Below are 14,684 nucleotides of genomic sequence, written 5' to 3'. Positions count from 1 at the left end.
AAAAGAAATTATTGGAGTGATTACTGCAAGGTTGTGTCAGTTCTGCCCTGAAAAACCAAAACAGGCTTTTTACTGCTTGTTAGCGAATTTATGTAGCATATTCATGCTAGCATAGTAATTATAATTTTGTTAATGTGTTGAGACTGTGCCAGACACGACTGGACAGTCTTCATAAATTTTACCTCCTTTCCATTTGTTTGATCATTCTGATGTTTATTTTACTGCTTAACCATACTGCCATTTTTTAAGTAACAGGAAGAAATTTATTGATAATTGTGGTAGATCTATTTCTTTGTTTTTACCATCACCTGTTAAAAATACGTAGGGCCTTAGTCATAAAGGCCCGGAGACCAATCATGGGGGGGAAATGAGTATTCCTCAGCTGGGTGCGAGTGGTTCCTGGAGGTTGCTGGCTAAAGCTCCTGGTCAGTGCCCCTGTTAACCACCAGTTGCTAAGGAGAAGTGTTTATTCTGTGACCAGTTGGTGAGTGGTTACTGGCAGCTGCTAGTGTGAAGTTGACTGGATACAGTGCTGCCCAGAAAAACCTCCTTATGATTGCTTTGGTCACTAGCAGGTTGCCACAGTCTCCAGTAGTTGGCATGGAAAAAAGACTCACAGAAAGTTGTTTATTACTGCTGCAACCAGCGCATTTCTAAAAGTACAACATTTATTTTTTAATTAAACTCCCCCCGTTTCCAGATTGTGTCACACTTTATCAAGTTTCACTGCAGTTCGGAGAGTAAAAAGCGAGTCGGCATCTTCCATGCAAACTACTGGCAAGTGTAGAAATTTGCTGGAAACCAAAGCAAACACAAGGAGGTTTCTGGTGCGGCAGCCTCTTTGCAATCTCACCAACTGATTAGGTAATACCCATTTTTCCCTAGCAACCAGGCACGCTAGGGGGTCACCAATAGGTCTCTAGGTCTAATCACAAGGTCTTTGGGTCTCATCTTGTATCTTGAAGTTGAATGAGTGTATATATGAGCAGGATCTCAGGTCATGTTTTAAAACATGTTTATGGTCCTATGTGAAGCTTAATCACGTGCTATGTAGACAGTAAACGCAGACTGAGAAATGACTTTTCATTGAAGCTGGAGGCGGCTTGTGTCTCATATTGTTGAAAAAGAAACATTGTTTGCATATTAATAGATTCTTTTCAATCAGGGTCAAGGCAAAAATTATCACACAGTACAGTATATTTATTTATTTATTTAAATTTGAAGTAGTCTATAGAATAAGGCTCTGCAGTGTGGTAAAACAAAAAAAAACCTGGCAAAAGATATGCAGTGGAAACTGTATCTGTGCTTTGATTCTCCATCTGTTGGGACCACAAAGCAGCCTCGTGTCCGTGTGCTTGCGTAAATCAGCACTGCGTCTCTCTGACGTCACAGGTTGCTTGTCACCTACTACGACACTACTGTTATTACCCAGCAGCCAACCGTGCATTTTACAGTTCTGTGAATGGGTCACGTCACACTGCCACCACTGCTGCTCAGTTCTCCTTGGTGTCTCCTTTCCCTGCAGGGGGGGTGGAAGAGAAGAGTAGGAGGGCTGAGAGACAGTGATGGGTGGAGGAAAAGCGTAGGGTTAGTTGTTGGATGAGTGACTGATTGGAGGGATAAAAAGAAAGTGACATCGCCGTTTACCCCGGGGAGGTTTTAGATTGTCGGTTTCCTGACCATTAGGTGAGGTCGTTGGCATGCGACACATTTACTTAATGTGTAGTAAGTCACTGGGAGTAGCTGGATCAATCTTCACTCCCTGTCTCGTGACTGGCTGTGACTTTCTATATATAGTCTCTAACATGAGGGAAAGCTTGCGCACATCTTCCCTCCATCAATGCACTTAAGTGCCGTCTCCTCGTCTTGCAGCCATCAAAGCACAATAGTGACTGACTTTGCTCTCCACTTTCAAAGTGTCTGGGGGGGATTCATCGTACACTGACAGCAGCCAATGCTGTGCTGGGCAGCAGCAAGCACAGCAACGCTGCTCCACTTACTCAAAACAGCCACCAAGAGCTCATTCTTATTCCGTCAGTTTCTCATGCAGATCCCCAGACGCTGCTTCACTTTGTTGTTATTCATCCATTTCTGTTGGCTCTTACTTTCTAGCCTCCCTTAATCTTTAAGTCAAATAAGTCAATAGTTATTGGATACATGCAGGTTCATAGGGAGAAAATTACATAGGGCTGAAATTACATCTAGTTTGCCCCACCTAAAGTCACAAGGCTTGTTCTGTCCTGATGGGCAAATAGTGTTTAAATTCTCACGTAATTTTACAGGTGATGATCTGGTTAAAGGGATTTTTAAAGGACACTGCACATTTCTTTCTTTAACACCAACACAAATAACAGTTTTCATGTTGAATTGATGGGAACAAATTGAAGTGAATGAATTATATAGGTTTTATATTTAATGTGACAAGGCTCTTCTACATTGCAAGTCATTCCTTGTAGTTGTGTACATTATTAAGCTTTATGGGTCACATCCGCATCCAGAAAAGCAGTTGTGTAAGAGAGCATGTATACTTTGCTGTATAGTGTAAAGCTGTTTATTATATTCACTGTCTTTACTTGTGTATGAATCCTGAGTGTTAAACAGAATACTGCTTCCTGCTTAATCTCCCACAATTTGCAGTGTTTTGCTACAGTTCATAATAACACCCTCCGCATTGTAGTGAAAAATCGAGCGTCAGTTCTGTAAACAGCAGGTGAGAAACGCGAAAGAGACATTTCAGCCTGTAAATGCAAGATTATGGAAAACCCAGCAAAACTTTCCTCGCTCATGCCAAACCTGGGGCGGATGGGAAGAGTAATAATCATCTAATTCTCTCTGTGGTGAAAGAATAATGGGCAAAATCCTGTAGAGGCACCAAACCTGTGACTGGACCATTATGCACAGCTGTTATTCTGTGCTAATTATTTTTGAGCTGACACACCAACTAGATCTTGATTAAAAATGAAAAAGAAAACTCTTTGATTTTGTCCCAATCTTTGTCAGTTTTATCAGCTGAGACACGTCAGCATGTGCTCAGAGTCAAGCACATGTAGATGTGGGCTCGTATTTTTTTAAATAATTCTACATAAAACACGGCCTGTCTTTGTTTTCCTTTTGTAATCGGTCAGCTCGCTGCATTCGTGCGTCTGGGAACGCGCAGCAATCACATGCACTTGCCTATATATAACACCCCAGGTGTAAAGTAGTTCAGGATGTAATTAGCCGGCCTGTTTGATCGGCAGCAGTGCCACTACAGCTGTGACTCATGAGCGAATGCACGAACCACATATAAATTACTCCAGCTTCTTTTTTTCCCCACATTTGAAAAACACACTCATCCATTTTATTGGATTGTTTTGTTCCTGATCCCTTTCAGTCTTTGATCCTGAGGTCTGGCAGGAGAAAGAATTTGTTGCGTGATTAAGAACAGGAAGTTACACACACCTGATAAGCCAGGCATGGGCAGGTACCTGTCACCAGCTGAAGGAGAATTTCATGCTGAGGGAAAATTAATGACAGGAAATGTATCTGGCTGCTGGATTTCATATGTGTCTGTGTGTGTATGTAGCTGTCAGAGTATTGAGCTCTTTCACTAGTGAGATCATAAAAGACTTTGCTACGATGACTCATAAAGCACCAATCTTCAGAAAGTCTTACACTGCATAAACTGCTGCCACAGGCTTAGCCTTATAAACCTGCCGGCTCTGTCTGTCACAGATCATCCCTCTGCATCACTCCCCACCACCAGCAGGGAAAAACACGTCTCACTTTTGCTCGCATAATAAGAGATAATTCAGCTCCTCGCAGTCCACATCACTAAAGATGTGATCAGCACAGGATACGCAAGCGTGGTGGGGTACAGCGTTGTTCCCGCTCAAGGAAAGATTTCATCGACTGACCTTAGCTTTCATGACATTCCCTGAAAGCATTTTTCCTCCCTCAGTCCATCCTCTGAGGGCTGTGTCTGGCCTCGTTGTGTCAGACTGCTGCCCCCTCAAGGCGCCCGGACGCATCACAGATCGGTCCCGATGGTGGCAGAGCTGGAAATGTTAGAGCGAGGGGACGGGAGTTATTTCTGTATTTATAGCTCGTGCCATGTCTGAGGCTATAAATGCAAACGCTTGCAGCTTGTTGGGCACCCGTACTTATTTTATCTCTATCAGCAGACATAATGAGACATGATGGTGAATTTCGTCAACACTAAACCTGAACTTTAAAAGCAGGAGCTAACCAGAAGCCTTTTTATTCTAATCAGACTTGAAGGCTTTTACATGCTCTAAACTATCCACGGGTATGAGTTTACCTGGGGGACTCCGATATAACCCAAAAGATGTTTTCCCTCAAATTTAGCTAATTTGCTTCTTCTTTTTTTTCATGAAGAACACTTTGCGTCTTGAAATATCAGGAATAAATGCATTGTATCTTGCTGCAAGTTATATTGCTGTTTGGCAGCAGTCTCTGGAATACCAGATTCATTTCACTGATGATCACTGAGACTGATATTGCACTCATCGTTGACACCCTGTTTTATGTCTTCAGGGTGACAACTTGTGTTTAGATTTCGTGTCATTTCCACCTGAGGAGGGTCAGAGGGCTGGATCTGTTTAGCATGGGCTAGCAAAGAAATCAAAATGTTTGAAGAGCTTATATCCACATACAGGATGCTCCAGCTGCTGAGAGTGGCAGAACGAAGTCATCTACTGAAACAGATGCAGAACAAAATGAAAAAGGGACGACCGTGTCACCCACTGCGGACAAATTTTCCTCTTTTGTCATTGTCTCATATTAGCAATAAGAGTGCAATCTCAATTATTAATCAGAGTCAAAATAAAAACAAAATAAAATGATGAATCTTCATTTTAAGCTTGCACTTATGAGAAACCTTTTATTATCTGTGCCTGTACTTTGCTCAGGGCTTTTTTCATATTGTTCAGATTCAGTTATTTAACGTCATCACTGAGAATCACAGAAATTTCTTCGACCTCTTGCACTTGCAGCATTTCACCTTTTCATGATTTGCCGGCCTGATAATTCTTTTTTTTTTTTTTTTTGGTTTGTTTGTTTTGCAGAGAGTGAGCGAGAAGGTCGGAGGAGCAGAAGGAACAAAGCTTGATGATGACTTCACTGAAATGGAAAAGGCACGACTGCACTCACACGTTCACATTATCACCTTGTTGTTCAATAATTTCCAGAAATTATTGCACTTATTATCAAAACTTTGTTGGACTAACATGGACCATTTAAAGAGAACGTTGGTCAAGAATCCACTGATTTCGTTTTCGTACGCTGACGTTACTGTAAAAACTCTAAAGTTGTGGAGACATGTTTCACACATATTTGCACCAACGCTGAATTTAAACTAAAAAGCTGCAAGAGAAGTGTGCTTGAAAAGGTCTAATACCTTTGGGATGTTGCACCCACTTTACAGCTCCATGTTACACCTATGAGCAGAGCATGGATGTGTGTTAGTACTTGTTTGCGATGTGAGCTATCCGATATCCTCGTGTAATAATGTTGTTGCAGCTTGTCATTTCTTACCTGTAATTTCTTTCTTTGCCTTGTGTATCTCCTTCCACGTTGTGGTGTGCAGAGGGTGGACACCACAGCTCGAGCGGTGATGGACATCATCACAAAGACCACTGAGTATCTGCAGCCTAACCCAGGTAACATGATGGTTATCCCACAAACTTCAGGATTGGTTTTTGGTGTTGCTGGCTGACCTTTACCTGTGTTACCACTTTTCCAGTGTTATTTCATTCACTAATGGTTAATCCAAAATGCTTATTAGCCTTAATTTCTTCTTGTATTTTGCAACATTAATCTGCAAATTAAACTTCCTGTAAACAATAAAGTCATTTTAGCCATTTTAATTACATTTTAGGCTTGTGGATCATGACTGCAGATTTAATTCCTTCAAACGTGAATCCCAGAAGCATTGGATTTCATTAGTTTTCTGTCTCTTTAGCCACAAGAGCAAAGATGAGCATGATGAACTCCATGTCACGCATCCGAGGCCAAGAGAAGGGGCCGGGCTATACCCAGACTGAGGTCATCCTGGGGGAGGCCATGCAGAAGTTTGGCAGGGAGCTCGGAGAGGAGTCAAACTTTGGTGAGCTGCAGCACATTAAAAGCTGGTCACAGAAAGTCTGACAAACACTTTTCTTACAGACTCTGCAAGAACAAAGCAGAACGATTTTATTCCTTCAAGTACGCAGGAAAGAAATATCATGAAAAATGTATGAGTCTGTTTTCCAGCCAAGATCCACAGCAGAGTGCCTTTTTCATGACTGAACATTAAGATGTTTTTCAAAGAGAAGCACCTGTTTTGAAAATCTGCTGTAGGCTCTAACGAGAGAGTTACACTTAAAATCCCCACATTTTTCTGCATCATACACTGAAATCAAAACACGTGTTCACATGTTATGTGGCGACTAAATACAAAATGTGTGTTGTTTTTGTAGGTCTTGCGCTGATTGATGTTGGAGAAGCCATGCGTGAGCTTGGAGAGGTTAAGGATGCTCTGGACATGGAGGTGAAGCAGAACTTTGTGGATCCTCTGCAGAACCTTCACGACAAAGATCTCAGGGAGATCCAGGTACTCTGACACTGCGGCATGGTGGGGGTGGGGGACTAATGAAAATCATCTCTGGGTCGGGAATTCATATCACCTGTCTGGTTTTTCTCGTTTCAGCACCACCTGAAGAAACTGGAAGGTCGACGTCTAGACTTTGATTATAAAAAGAAACGTCAGGGCAAATTGACGGATGACGAACTCAAACAAGCGCTTGAGAAATTCGATGATTCCAAGGAGGTCGCTGAGCAGAGCATGTTCCACCTGTTGGAGAGTGATGTAAGCACTATGCACTTCCCCAAATTCATCAGCACACATGACATATGTGAACCTCTGAACATGTCTGAGAGTGAATCCCGGTTAGATTTTAGATTTTACCTGGTGGGCTTCACATTAAGTCCTCAATCATTTTGGCCTAAAGAAAAAATATAAAAAGATTCCTGAAAGATGAGTTTTACAGTCAAAAATACAAAATAAGTTCATTGGATTTGTATGAAACTTTGGTGATAAAGGTTTAAAGTAGAAACACATCAGCCTGTTGTATGGATGTGTAGCAGATCTTGTGCTTCTTCTCTGTGCATCAACAGATTGAACAGGTGAGCCAGCTGGCTGCATTGGTTCACGCTCAGGTGGAGTATCACACCCGAGCTGCCGAGATCCTCACACAGCTGACCAGTAAGATCGATGAACGGTCAGTACTGACATTTCACTTTCCCGCTGGGTCTTCTCATGATTTACATGTTTGAAGTGTTATTTAGTGATGCAGCAAAGCCAGAGAAACAGAATCTCTGAGGGATTATTTGGCTTTTTCTAGGATAAAGGATACTTCCACCAAACCAAGGAAAGAGTTTGTCCCAAAACCGCGCACATCTATGGACTTCTCCATCAATTTGAGCCAAAATGGAGGTGTCCACAGTGCTCGCTCTCCAGGTGAGAACTAGAATACAAACTTACTGTTCAGGAAGATGCCCAGAAACTAGTCCTTGTACTATATGTATACTTTCATCTCAATTTTGAGAATCTCGTGAGTCTAATTTTGTTTTCAAGGATAGTTTCTGGGCTACTTTCAAAACTTATTTTTTTCCCTTCATTTAACCTTTCTCCGTTTTTCATTTTCACTATAAATTCTCAAATAAAAAACAACACTAACACAGATGTAACAGATTAACTGATAAAACCTTACTCATACCTTTCGCTGATGAATATTTGACTTTGTTCAAATTTTAGGCCACTTACAATCATGTGGAAAACAGAGTTTCACAGGACTGCAGCATCATAAGCAAAAAACTATATACATCATCAACCCACCTTTATTCACAGCTCTCTGAAAGTCCCACAACAGCATTTCAGTCAGGTTCAGGTCTGGACTGGGCCATTGCAACACTATGCCGCTATTTTTTTCCTTTCTTCTGGAAACCCTTACAAGCAAGCCAGACTTTAGTCCAGTCTTCAGTTGTTCAGTTTTGGGGCCTGCAGAGTCTGAGATGTAGCTCTTGGGGTTTTTGCAGTTTCTCTGAGCATCGGCATGAATTCTCTGGGATGTCCACTCCTGGAAAGATTGTGGCATTGTGTTAACAAACACCCAAATGCTCCAGATCAGCAAACTGCCAGAACTTCTGCTTTTATAGTGGTGGTGGTCCCACTTGGTGACGATCGGTTAAGGAAGTACATTTGATTAGCGTCTGACTGCTACTTATCCTCCTAATTCCTATGGAAGCAGTATGTCTGCACTGTATCTCTGCACAGAGTCCTGTGCAAACGTTCTTTTTGCTGCAGTCAGGTCTGATTGTAGACCCTTAAATGTACTTGGCAGCATCGCTCTATATTGGCACCCACCTGCCCTTTCACATGCATGTGTGTAAAAAAGCCTGGGGTGTGTGGAGAGCAAATGTCTCTGCCCTTTCGTGCGCATACATGGAAATTCAAAGGAGGGAGAGCAACAGCAGGCCTTCATCCCCAGGGTACAGATCAAACCAGACATCAGTGTCAAGAATTATGAAATTGATAAGTCAGACAGGAACTGTTCTTGGATTGTGGGCAGAGCTTGACTTTATGACCTGCTTGCAGTAACGCTCTGCTCGATATATTTCACAATAAAAGGCTCCCGGAAAAGAATACATCTTCATCGCTCCCATTTAAGCTATTTACTATGAAATATAATATACGCAGGATTCTGCTTTTAACAGCAAAGAGGCACAGTAACAACATCAAAGAACGCATGAAAAATGGAGTAGATCTGCTATCAAGATAAAAGAAAATATGCACAATACACAAACAGTTCCATATTTTGTAACTATTTAAACCAGCAGTTCAAACAGCAGAAGAACAATATGATATTTTTTTTTGCTTTTAAATGGCAGCAGCCAATAAAGGAAGTGAAATATATTTGAGAATTTACAGTGCATCTTTTGGTTTCCTAATTTTATCTTTTCCCCTACTGTTTATTTACAGTTTTTAACATGAACTGATCAGAATATTCATCAACAAATGAGAACCAATGAATCCAACTCTGCACTCTTCTCTTTCCCATTATGATTTTTTTTTTTAAATTCTTGTAGGTTCGAGGTCTCCAGGTGAGCCAGGTTAAACTTGTGCTTTTTTTTCTACCTTTGTGTGATCATCAGTTCATCATCACCCGTCTTCATTTACACTGGAAACTCAGAACTACTACTTCTTATTTCCTGCACCCCTTCCTTATGTTGTTTCCCTTTTCCATCTCTGCAGCAAGGTCTCCAGGTGAGACAACAGTGAATCCAGGAGAGATACCACAGTATCTCTTCTTCTTTTTTTGCTTTGTTATACATCTTTTGTTTTTAATTAATATTTTTTTGTGTGGGAGAAACTTGTCAGTTTTAAGTGGATGAAACAAACAGCAGAAAATCACGTGCCGTCCACTTGCCTAACAAAGATTTCTCAACAATGACTTAAAGAACCGCATCGACAGACGAGCATTTGCTGTGTCTGTTTCGTTCTTTTGTGAATTTTCTGACTTATTTTATTTCCCCCACTCTTTCTTTGTCTGTCTGCTTCTCTCATAGCCTGTAGATAAAAGATGGACACAGTTTTAGGGTTTCATACTTGCATTTCTTTCTCTCTAATGGCCAGCAGGGGGCAACTCTTCGGTTTGCTAAAAGGAGCCCAGTTTTGTAAAATGTATTTCTCACTTCAACCATTTTTCTAATGGCTTTATAGTCAAAGCCTTTAGTTTAAAGTCACTAGCAGGGTATACTGGGATCGCGTCCTGGTTCTCTTGTTTGTTATGTTTTTCAAAACACAGATGTTGCACAGAGGTTGATGTTGTAAGGGGTTATGTCCATCTTTTGTCTACAGTCTATGGCCTTTCCACCTCTTTTCAAATTGTTGTTTTTCTTCCTGCTCTCTTGTCTACTGACTCGTCATCGCTGTGATCACTGTAATTCCATCAGTTCATCATTTCTCCATCTGAAGATTTGAGTGATAAAATTCTCATCGCACACCCTTCTTCTTTTTCTTTCTCCTTTGCAGCAAGATCTCCAGGTGAGCAAGAGTGACTTGGGAAGAGATGCCACATCTCGCTATCACTCTTATTTTTATCCTTCCATAAATGGACTTTTGAATAAGTGTATTCTTGTTTTTTCATTAATTTTTTTGTTTTTGTTTGTTTGATTGCAGTGCTAACCCCCGTTTGTTCTCTTTTTTGAGCTCTTTTTTTCTTTAAAGAGTAATCTGACATTTTTGGAAATGTTCTTGATTGAGTATTTGCTTAGCCTTACATAAGAACATCCCTGTCTGGACACTAAATATAAAGCTATAGCCAACCAACTGACAGACCTGGGTAGCAGCTCATCTTAACAAATTTCACCTGCTGGCACCTGTAAACCTCACTAATATTCTTTTACGAGAGTTAATATTAACTTTTTGGAGGTCCTTGTAAACTGCTCAGAGCCAGATAAAACAGATTAAATAATAACACCTTCAACAAATGATGTATTCAGATTCAGAAGACTTTATTTATCCCCAAGGGGCAATCTAGAGACTGACCTTGCCGACCATACATACAATACACAAACATCACATTGGGGAGACAGGTCAGGCTAGGTAGCTGGTCGGTCAGGCGCACGACCAGCGACCCGGAACCGAACAACAATGGAAAATGCACAACATGGGAAAGACGAGGAGAAAAAAAGAACTCCCCCCAGACTGAGCTCCAACAGGGAGATCAGTTTGAGAACAGCACATAACACATGAATCATCACATCTCACAACACAGAAGACATAAGCTTCAAAGGCGTTTAGAGGGGGTGGGGGGGGTGAGTGTAAATATATCAGGAAAGTGTTTACAGAGGTCAAGCCAGAAACCTGTTTTCCCATAAACCTCAATAGGGCTTTTCGCAACCACAGCTATCGCCATCTGGTGGCCTTGCAATAGAATGCAGATAAAAAGGACTTCCTGGCTTCGTTCTTCCAACCCTCTGTGGGCCAACTCTTCTTTTAATGTGCTGTTGTCAGATTTTAGTGAGCTCATTACTGTCCCCCTGAGGTTGGAGGCTCAAGGCTGTATAACACTCACTTGTATGTTGCACCTGCACAGGGAAACGATGAGCCAGTTACACGGTCAAAAACAGATGTTAAGAAATGCCACACAGGCTATAACACAACAACTCTGAACGCTACGCCATAAGGACATTTCCTAAAATATTAAACTGCTCTTTGAAACGCTAATTATATTCGCGGCTACTGATGCTTTGTGTCTCTTTTGCTTTGTCTCCTGCTCTCTTTCCCTCTTTTAGCCAGGTCTCCAGGTGAGCCTTTCACAAGCTTTTCTTGTGGTTATTCTGCTTGTAATCAATGTGTGGAGTCTCATCTCCTTCGCCTGCCTCTCCTAACTCTACTTTTATTTGTTTATCTCTCCGAACCGCTCTCTTCCTCTTCTCCAGCCCCCATGGACCAGCCCTGCTGTCGTGCGCTGTACGATTTTGACCCTGAGAACGAAGGTGAGCTAGGCTTCAAGGAGGGCGATATCATCACCCTTACCAATAAGATTGATGACAACTGGTACGAGGGGATGCTGCAGGGCAACTCGGGCTTCTTTCCCATCAACTACGTGGATATCCTGGTGCCGCTGCCCCACTAGGATGTCTCGGCAGTGTCCGAAGCTGCGACACGATAAATCCTGGCCTCCAGTTCCTCCTCCAAGTATTCCCAGTAACCTTTTCCTAAACATTCCTACTTATCCACCTGCACTCCGCTTTAAAGGAGTCAAAACGGCAACGAAACAATAACCAATGAAGATGTGAGTGAGAGTGATGATAACTTAAAGGAAGCACTCTTAAAGAAAGCGAGGGGAGGGGAAAAAAAGAAAACAGCATTTATAGTCTTGTTTCCCCCTTATCCCACGAGTCACCTTCAGGCTTCCGTAGTCATTTTATCCGTTTCCATCCCAGCTTTTGTCTCGCTTTAGGTTGGCTGTCAGTCCGTCACAAGCTTCTCAGCGCAGGCTTGCAAAATCACACTCTGTATCTCTGTGTTTCGTGAAAACCTTTGCAGTAGATAGAAACTCTTTTTTTCCTCAAACTACCACTACAAAATAATCTGTAGTTCCAGCATGTTTTCAACTGGTTTCATGTTTTTTAAAAAAAATGTTTAACTAACTGAATATTTTTGTTTTCAATTTTCCTTTTTTCGACAGTCGTTGCCTCTTTTGACAGTTCTGGGTGAAACTATGTTCCTGTCATGTCCTAAAAAGAATCAGTTTAAATGAGTTTAGACAAAACTAAAGAGATTCATCAAGTAACACAGTATTTTAATGGGGTTTTTTGTGCATGTGTTGTAACATATTGGTCATATGTTATACCAAAGTTACTTGTAAAACCTGAATGAAAATGAAACTCCAGCAGGAAGGTATCAGAAAGTCTGTTTGATGGGAACAGGTTTAAGCTTGCAACCTGGAGTTCTTTGGTATTCTATTAGGAGGTGACGCTTTATTAAGTATGTGACACATACCCGAGCCAGTGATTAGTGAAGTGATGACATGATTTTCTAAAAACAGTGAAGTTTAAATTGTTTTGAAGTGATGTAAAGAAAAACTCCGGTGCGCAGGTCTCAGTCCACCGACATGTATTTTATCAGCAGTGTGAAACATGGTTGATGTGTTGTGATATAATGATGTATAAATCTTAACACTTGAGGAAACCATATAATTGTGCAGCTGAAGAAGGCGTAGCTCTTCTTCCTGCATCCCTTACTAGTCCAAGTAGTGTTCTGTAGTTTAGCTTCTGTAAGCCACTGATGATACTAGGCAGGAGTGTTTTAAGGAAAGAGTCCAATGATAGCTTGTTCCTCTTTTTTTTTGTCTTGGTGGAAATTTTATATATCGGTTAAAATTATGCAAACACAAATAGCTTTTTCTTCACGGTTATACAACCGTATAAACCATACCCCTCTCCCCCCTTTTCCACGTCATGCCCGAGCTTAGAAAAACTAGATGTTGTTGTAGATGTCCAATTTTTTCCAACCTGCGATATGCTCGTATGCAGTATTATGTGAGATCGTTTCCCCATCTTTTGGTGATCTACCGATAACCAAGAACTCATATCGACCCAGTCGGGAGCTGTAGTGCACGTTTTATCACTGAGGTTTTCTTTTCTGCAGAACAGCCTGTGCAGCAGCACTGACTGTTTTTATTCAATTATTTATTTATTTTCACCCATCTTGTAGAAATGTTGCGCGTGTATTTTGGGGGCGGGCGGTTTATTTGGGTTTGCATACTCTTCAAGTAATGCACAGGGATGGGGCTGCAGAGAACCTCTGATGCTGAGGTTTTAACATCTACTGTCTCTGACAGTGTTCAACGTTAAAACAAACATGGACCAATTCACTATGTTCAGCAGATCTATATGGAAAAGAAAACCTATAAGAATGTTTAACGTATTCGTCTTATAAGACATACTATGCTTATGACAGTGGACCTTTCACACGTTTCTCATACAAAATGTTTGCTTGAATTATATTTATTTATTTCAGTTAATCTATGCTTGTATGAGAAACATGCACTGGGGGCGGGGGGGACTAAGAGTAAGAAACAGCGTAAGACATCTTTATGAGACACAGGATAAATGTAAAACATAAACATTTACTATTTTTTTCTTTGTGTGGAAAATTACAATAAATGATGCAAAATCAGCCGATAACCCATATTTAGTGTATTCTTTTCTTCCAAAGGGAAGCACAATGTTAACAGATGGTATATTTTGTTGGCTGGAGTCTAGCGATACAGTTTTAAAGAGGTATTTATTCTTTTTTTTTTTTAAGACGTAACAAATTCTTCCTTCTTTTTGTCGTTCACGTTTTTAACAATCGTGTGTATCTTTGCCCTCAATGAGGACTGTACAGCTTTTTGTGTTTTGTTTTCACCTCGTGTGTGCGTGTGTGTGTGTGTGTAGTCGTGCATCTACAGTAACGTATCTTATTTTTGTAATTGTGACAGAAGTATACACATACTCTATAGATGTATATATAGTATCTAACCCAGAAGCAATGTGACAGGAGGGATTATGTGCTGCACATGATTGTCTTTGGATTGTTTTTTTGTTTTTTGTTGTTTTTGTTTTGTTTTTTTTGGGGGGGGGTTTGTTTTTTTTTTTCTTCTTCTGTTCTTGTTTTGTTTTTTTCCTGCACTGGATTCTAAAACTGTACGCTTGATGTAAAGAAAAAAAATGTGTAATTCAGTTCAAATCAGTGTAATTTATTCAAATAAATGCCAAGAAATGGTTATTGGCCTGATGATTTTCCCTTCACAAAACAATCTTTTTGTCCACATCTACACTAAACCTAAGCTCAGTGTGGGCTCATGTAACACGAGCTATTTTACCTCGCTACACCTCTCTGTTATTGTCAGTACACAAGGAAGCGGGGTGGCGACTTAGCTCTGCAAATACAAGAAGGTTGATGCATTATTCATTTTCCTGCTGGATTCTTTCATGATGCGCTGTGAGAAGCGGGGGGTGAAATGGGTCAGGTATGAGAATCTTCTTTTGTGTTTTCAAGACGGCTGAAATATTTAAATAACCCTGTTGATGTAAGGTCATCAAAAGCATGACTGCAGCTTCAAGCATCTTAAAGGCTCCAAAAGATATTA

The 14,684-nt window shown here is 40.9% G+C and overlaps 1 protein-coding gene across 3 annotated transcripts in view; it reads left to right on the top strand.

Annotated features, from left to right (window-relative positions):
* sh3gl2a (SH3 domain containing GRB2 like 2a, endophilin A1) overlaps positions 1 to 14,318 on the top strand; it is a 38,000-nt gene extending 23,682 nt beyond the window's left edge. The window contains exons 2-13 of one of the 3 annotated variants that reach the window (XM_085459097.1): positions 5,067 to 5,135; positions 5,588 to 5,660; positions 5,963 to 6,106; positions 6,459 to 6,592; positions 6,689 to 6,847; positions 7,156 to 7,259; positions 7,383 to 7,498; positions 9,127 to 9,141; positions 9,293 to 9,304; positions 10,073 to 10,084; positions 11,338 to 11,349; positions 11,485 to 14,318. In XM_085459097.1, the coding sequence (XP_085315223.1) occupies positions 5,067 to 5,135; positions 5,588 to 5,660; positions 5,963 to 6,106; positions 6,459 to 6,592; positions 6,689 to 6,847; positions 7,156 to 7,259; positions 7,383 to 7,498; positions 9,127 to 9,141; positions 9,293 to 9,304; positions 10,073 to 10,084; positions 11,338 to 11,349; positions 11,485 to 11,681 (1,047 nt within the window). In that variant the 3' untranslated portion in view covers positions 11,682 to 14,318. Of the gene's footprint in view, positions 1 to 5,066; positions 5,136 to 5,587; positions 5,661 to 5,962; positions 6,107 to 6,458; positions 6,593 to 6,688; positions 6,848 to 7,155; positions 7,260 to 7,382; positions 7,499 to 9,126; positions 9,142 to 9,292; positions 9,305 to 10,072; positions 11,350 to 11,484 lie in introns of those variants that run through there. The other 2 variants (XM_085459096.1, XM_085459094.1) reach the window with 2 other exon arrangements.
* The last annotated feature ends 366 nt before the right edge of the window (positions 14,319 to 14,684 follow it).

The sequence above is a fragment of the Copadichromis virginalis genome, linkage group LG6 (assembly GCF_057382275.1).
Source record: "Copadichromis virginalis isolate Kocher_CV1m ecotype Utaka linkage group LG6, C_Virginalis_male_GT1.1, whole genome shotgun sequence".
Taxonomy (NCBI): Eukaryota; Metazoa; Chordata; class Actinopteri; order Cichliformes; family Cichlidae; genus Copadichromis; species Copadichromis virginalis.
This window is presented reverse-complemented; position numbering and strand designations above follow the sequence as displayed.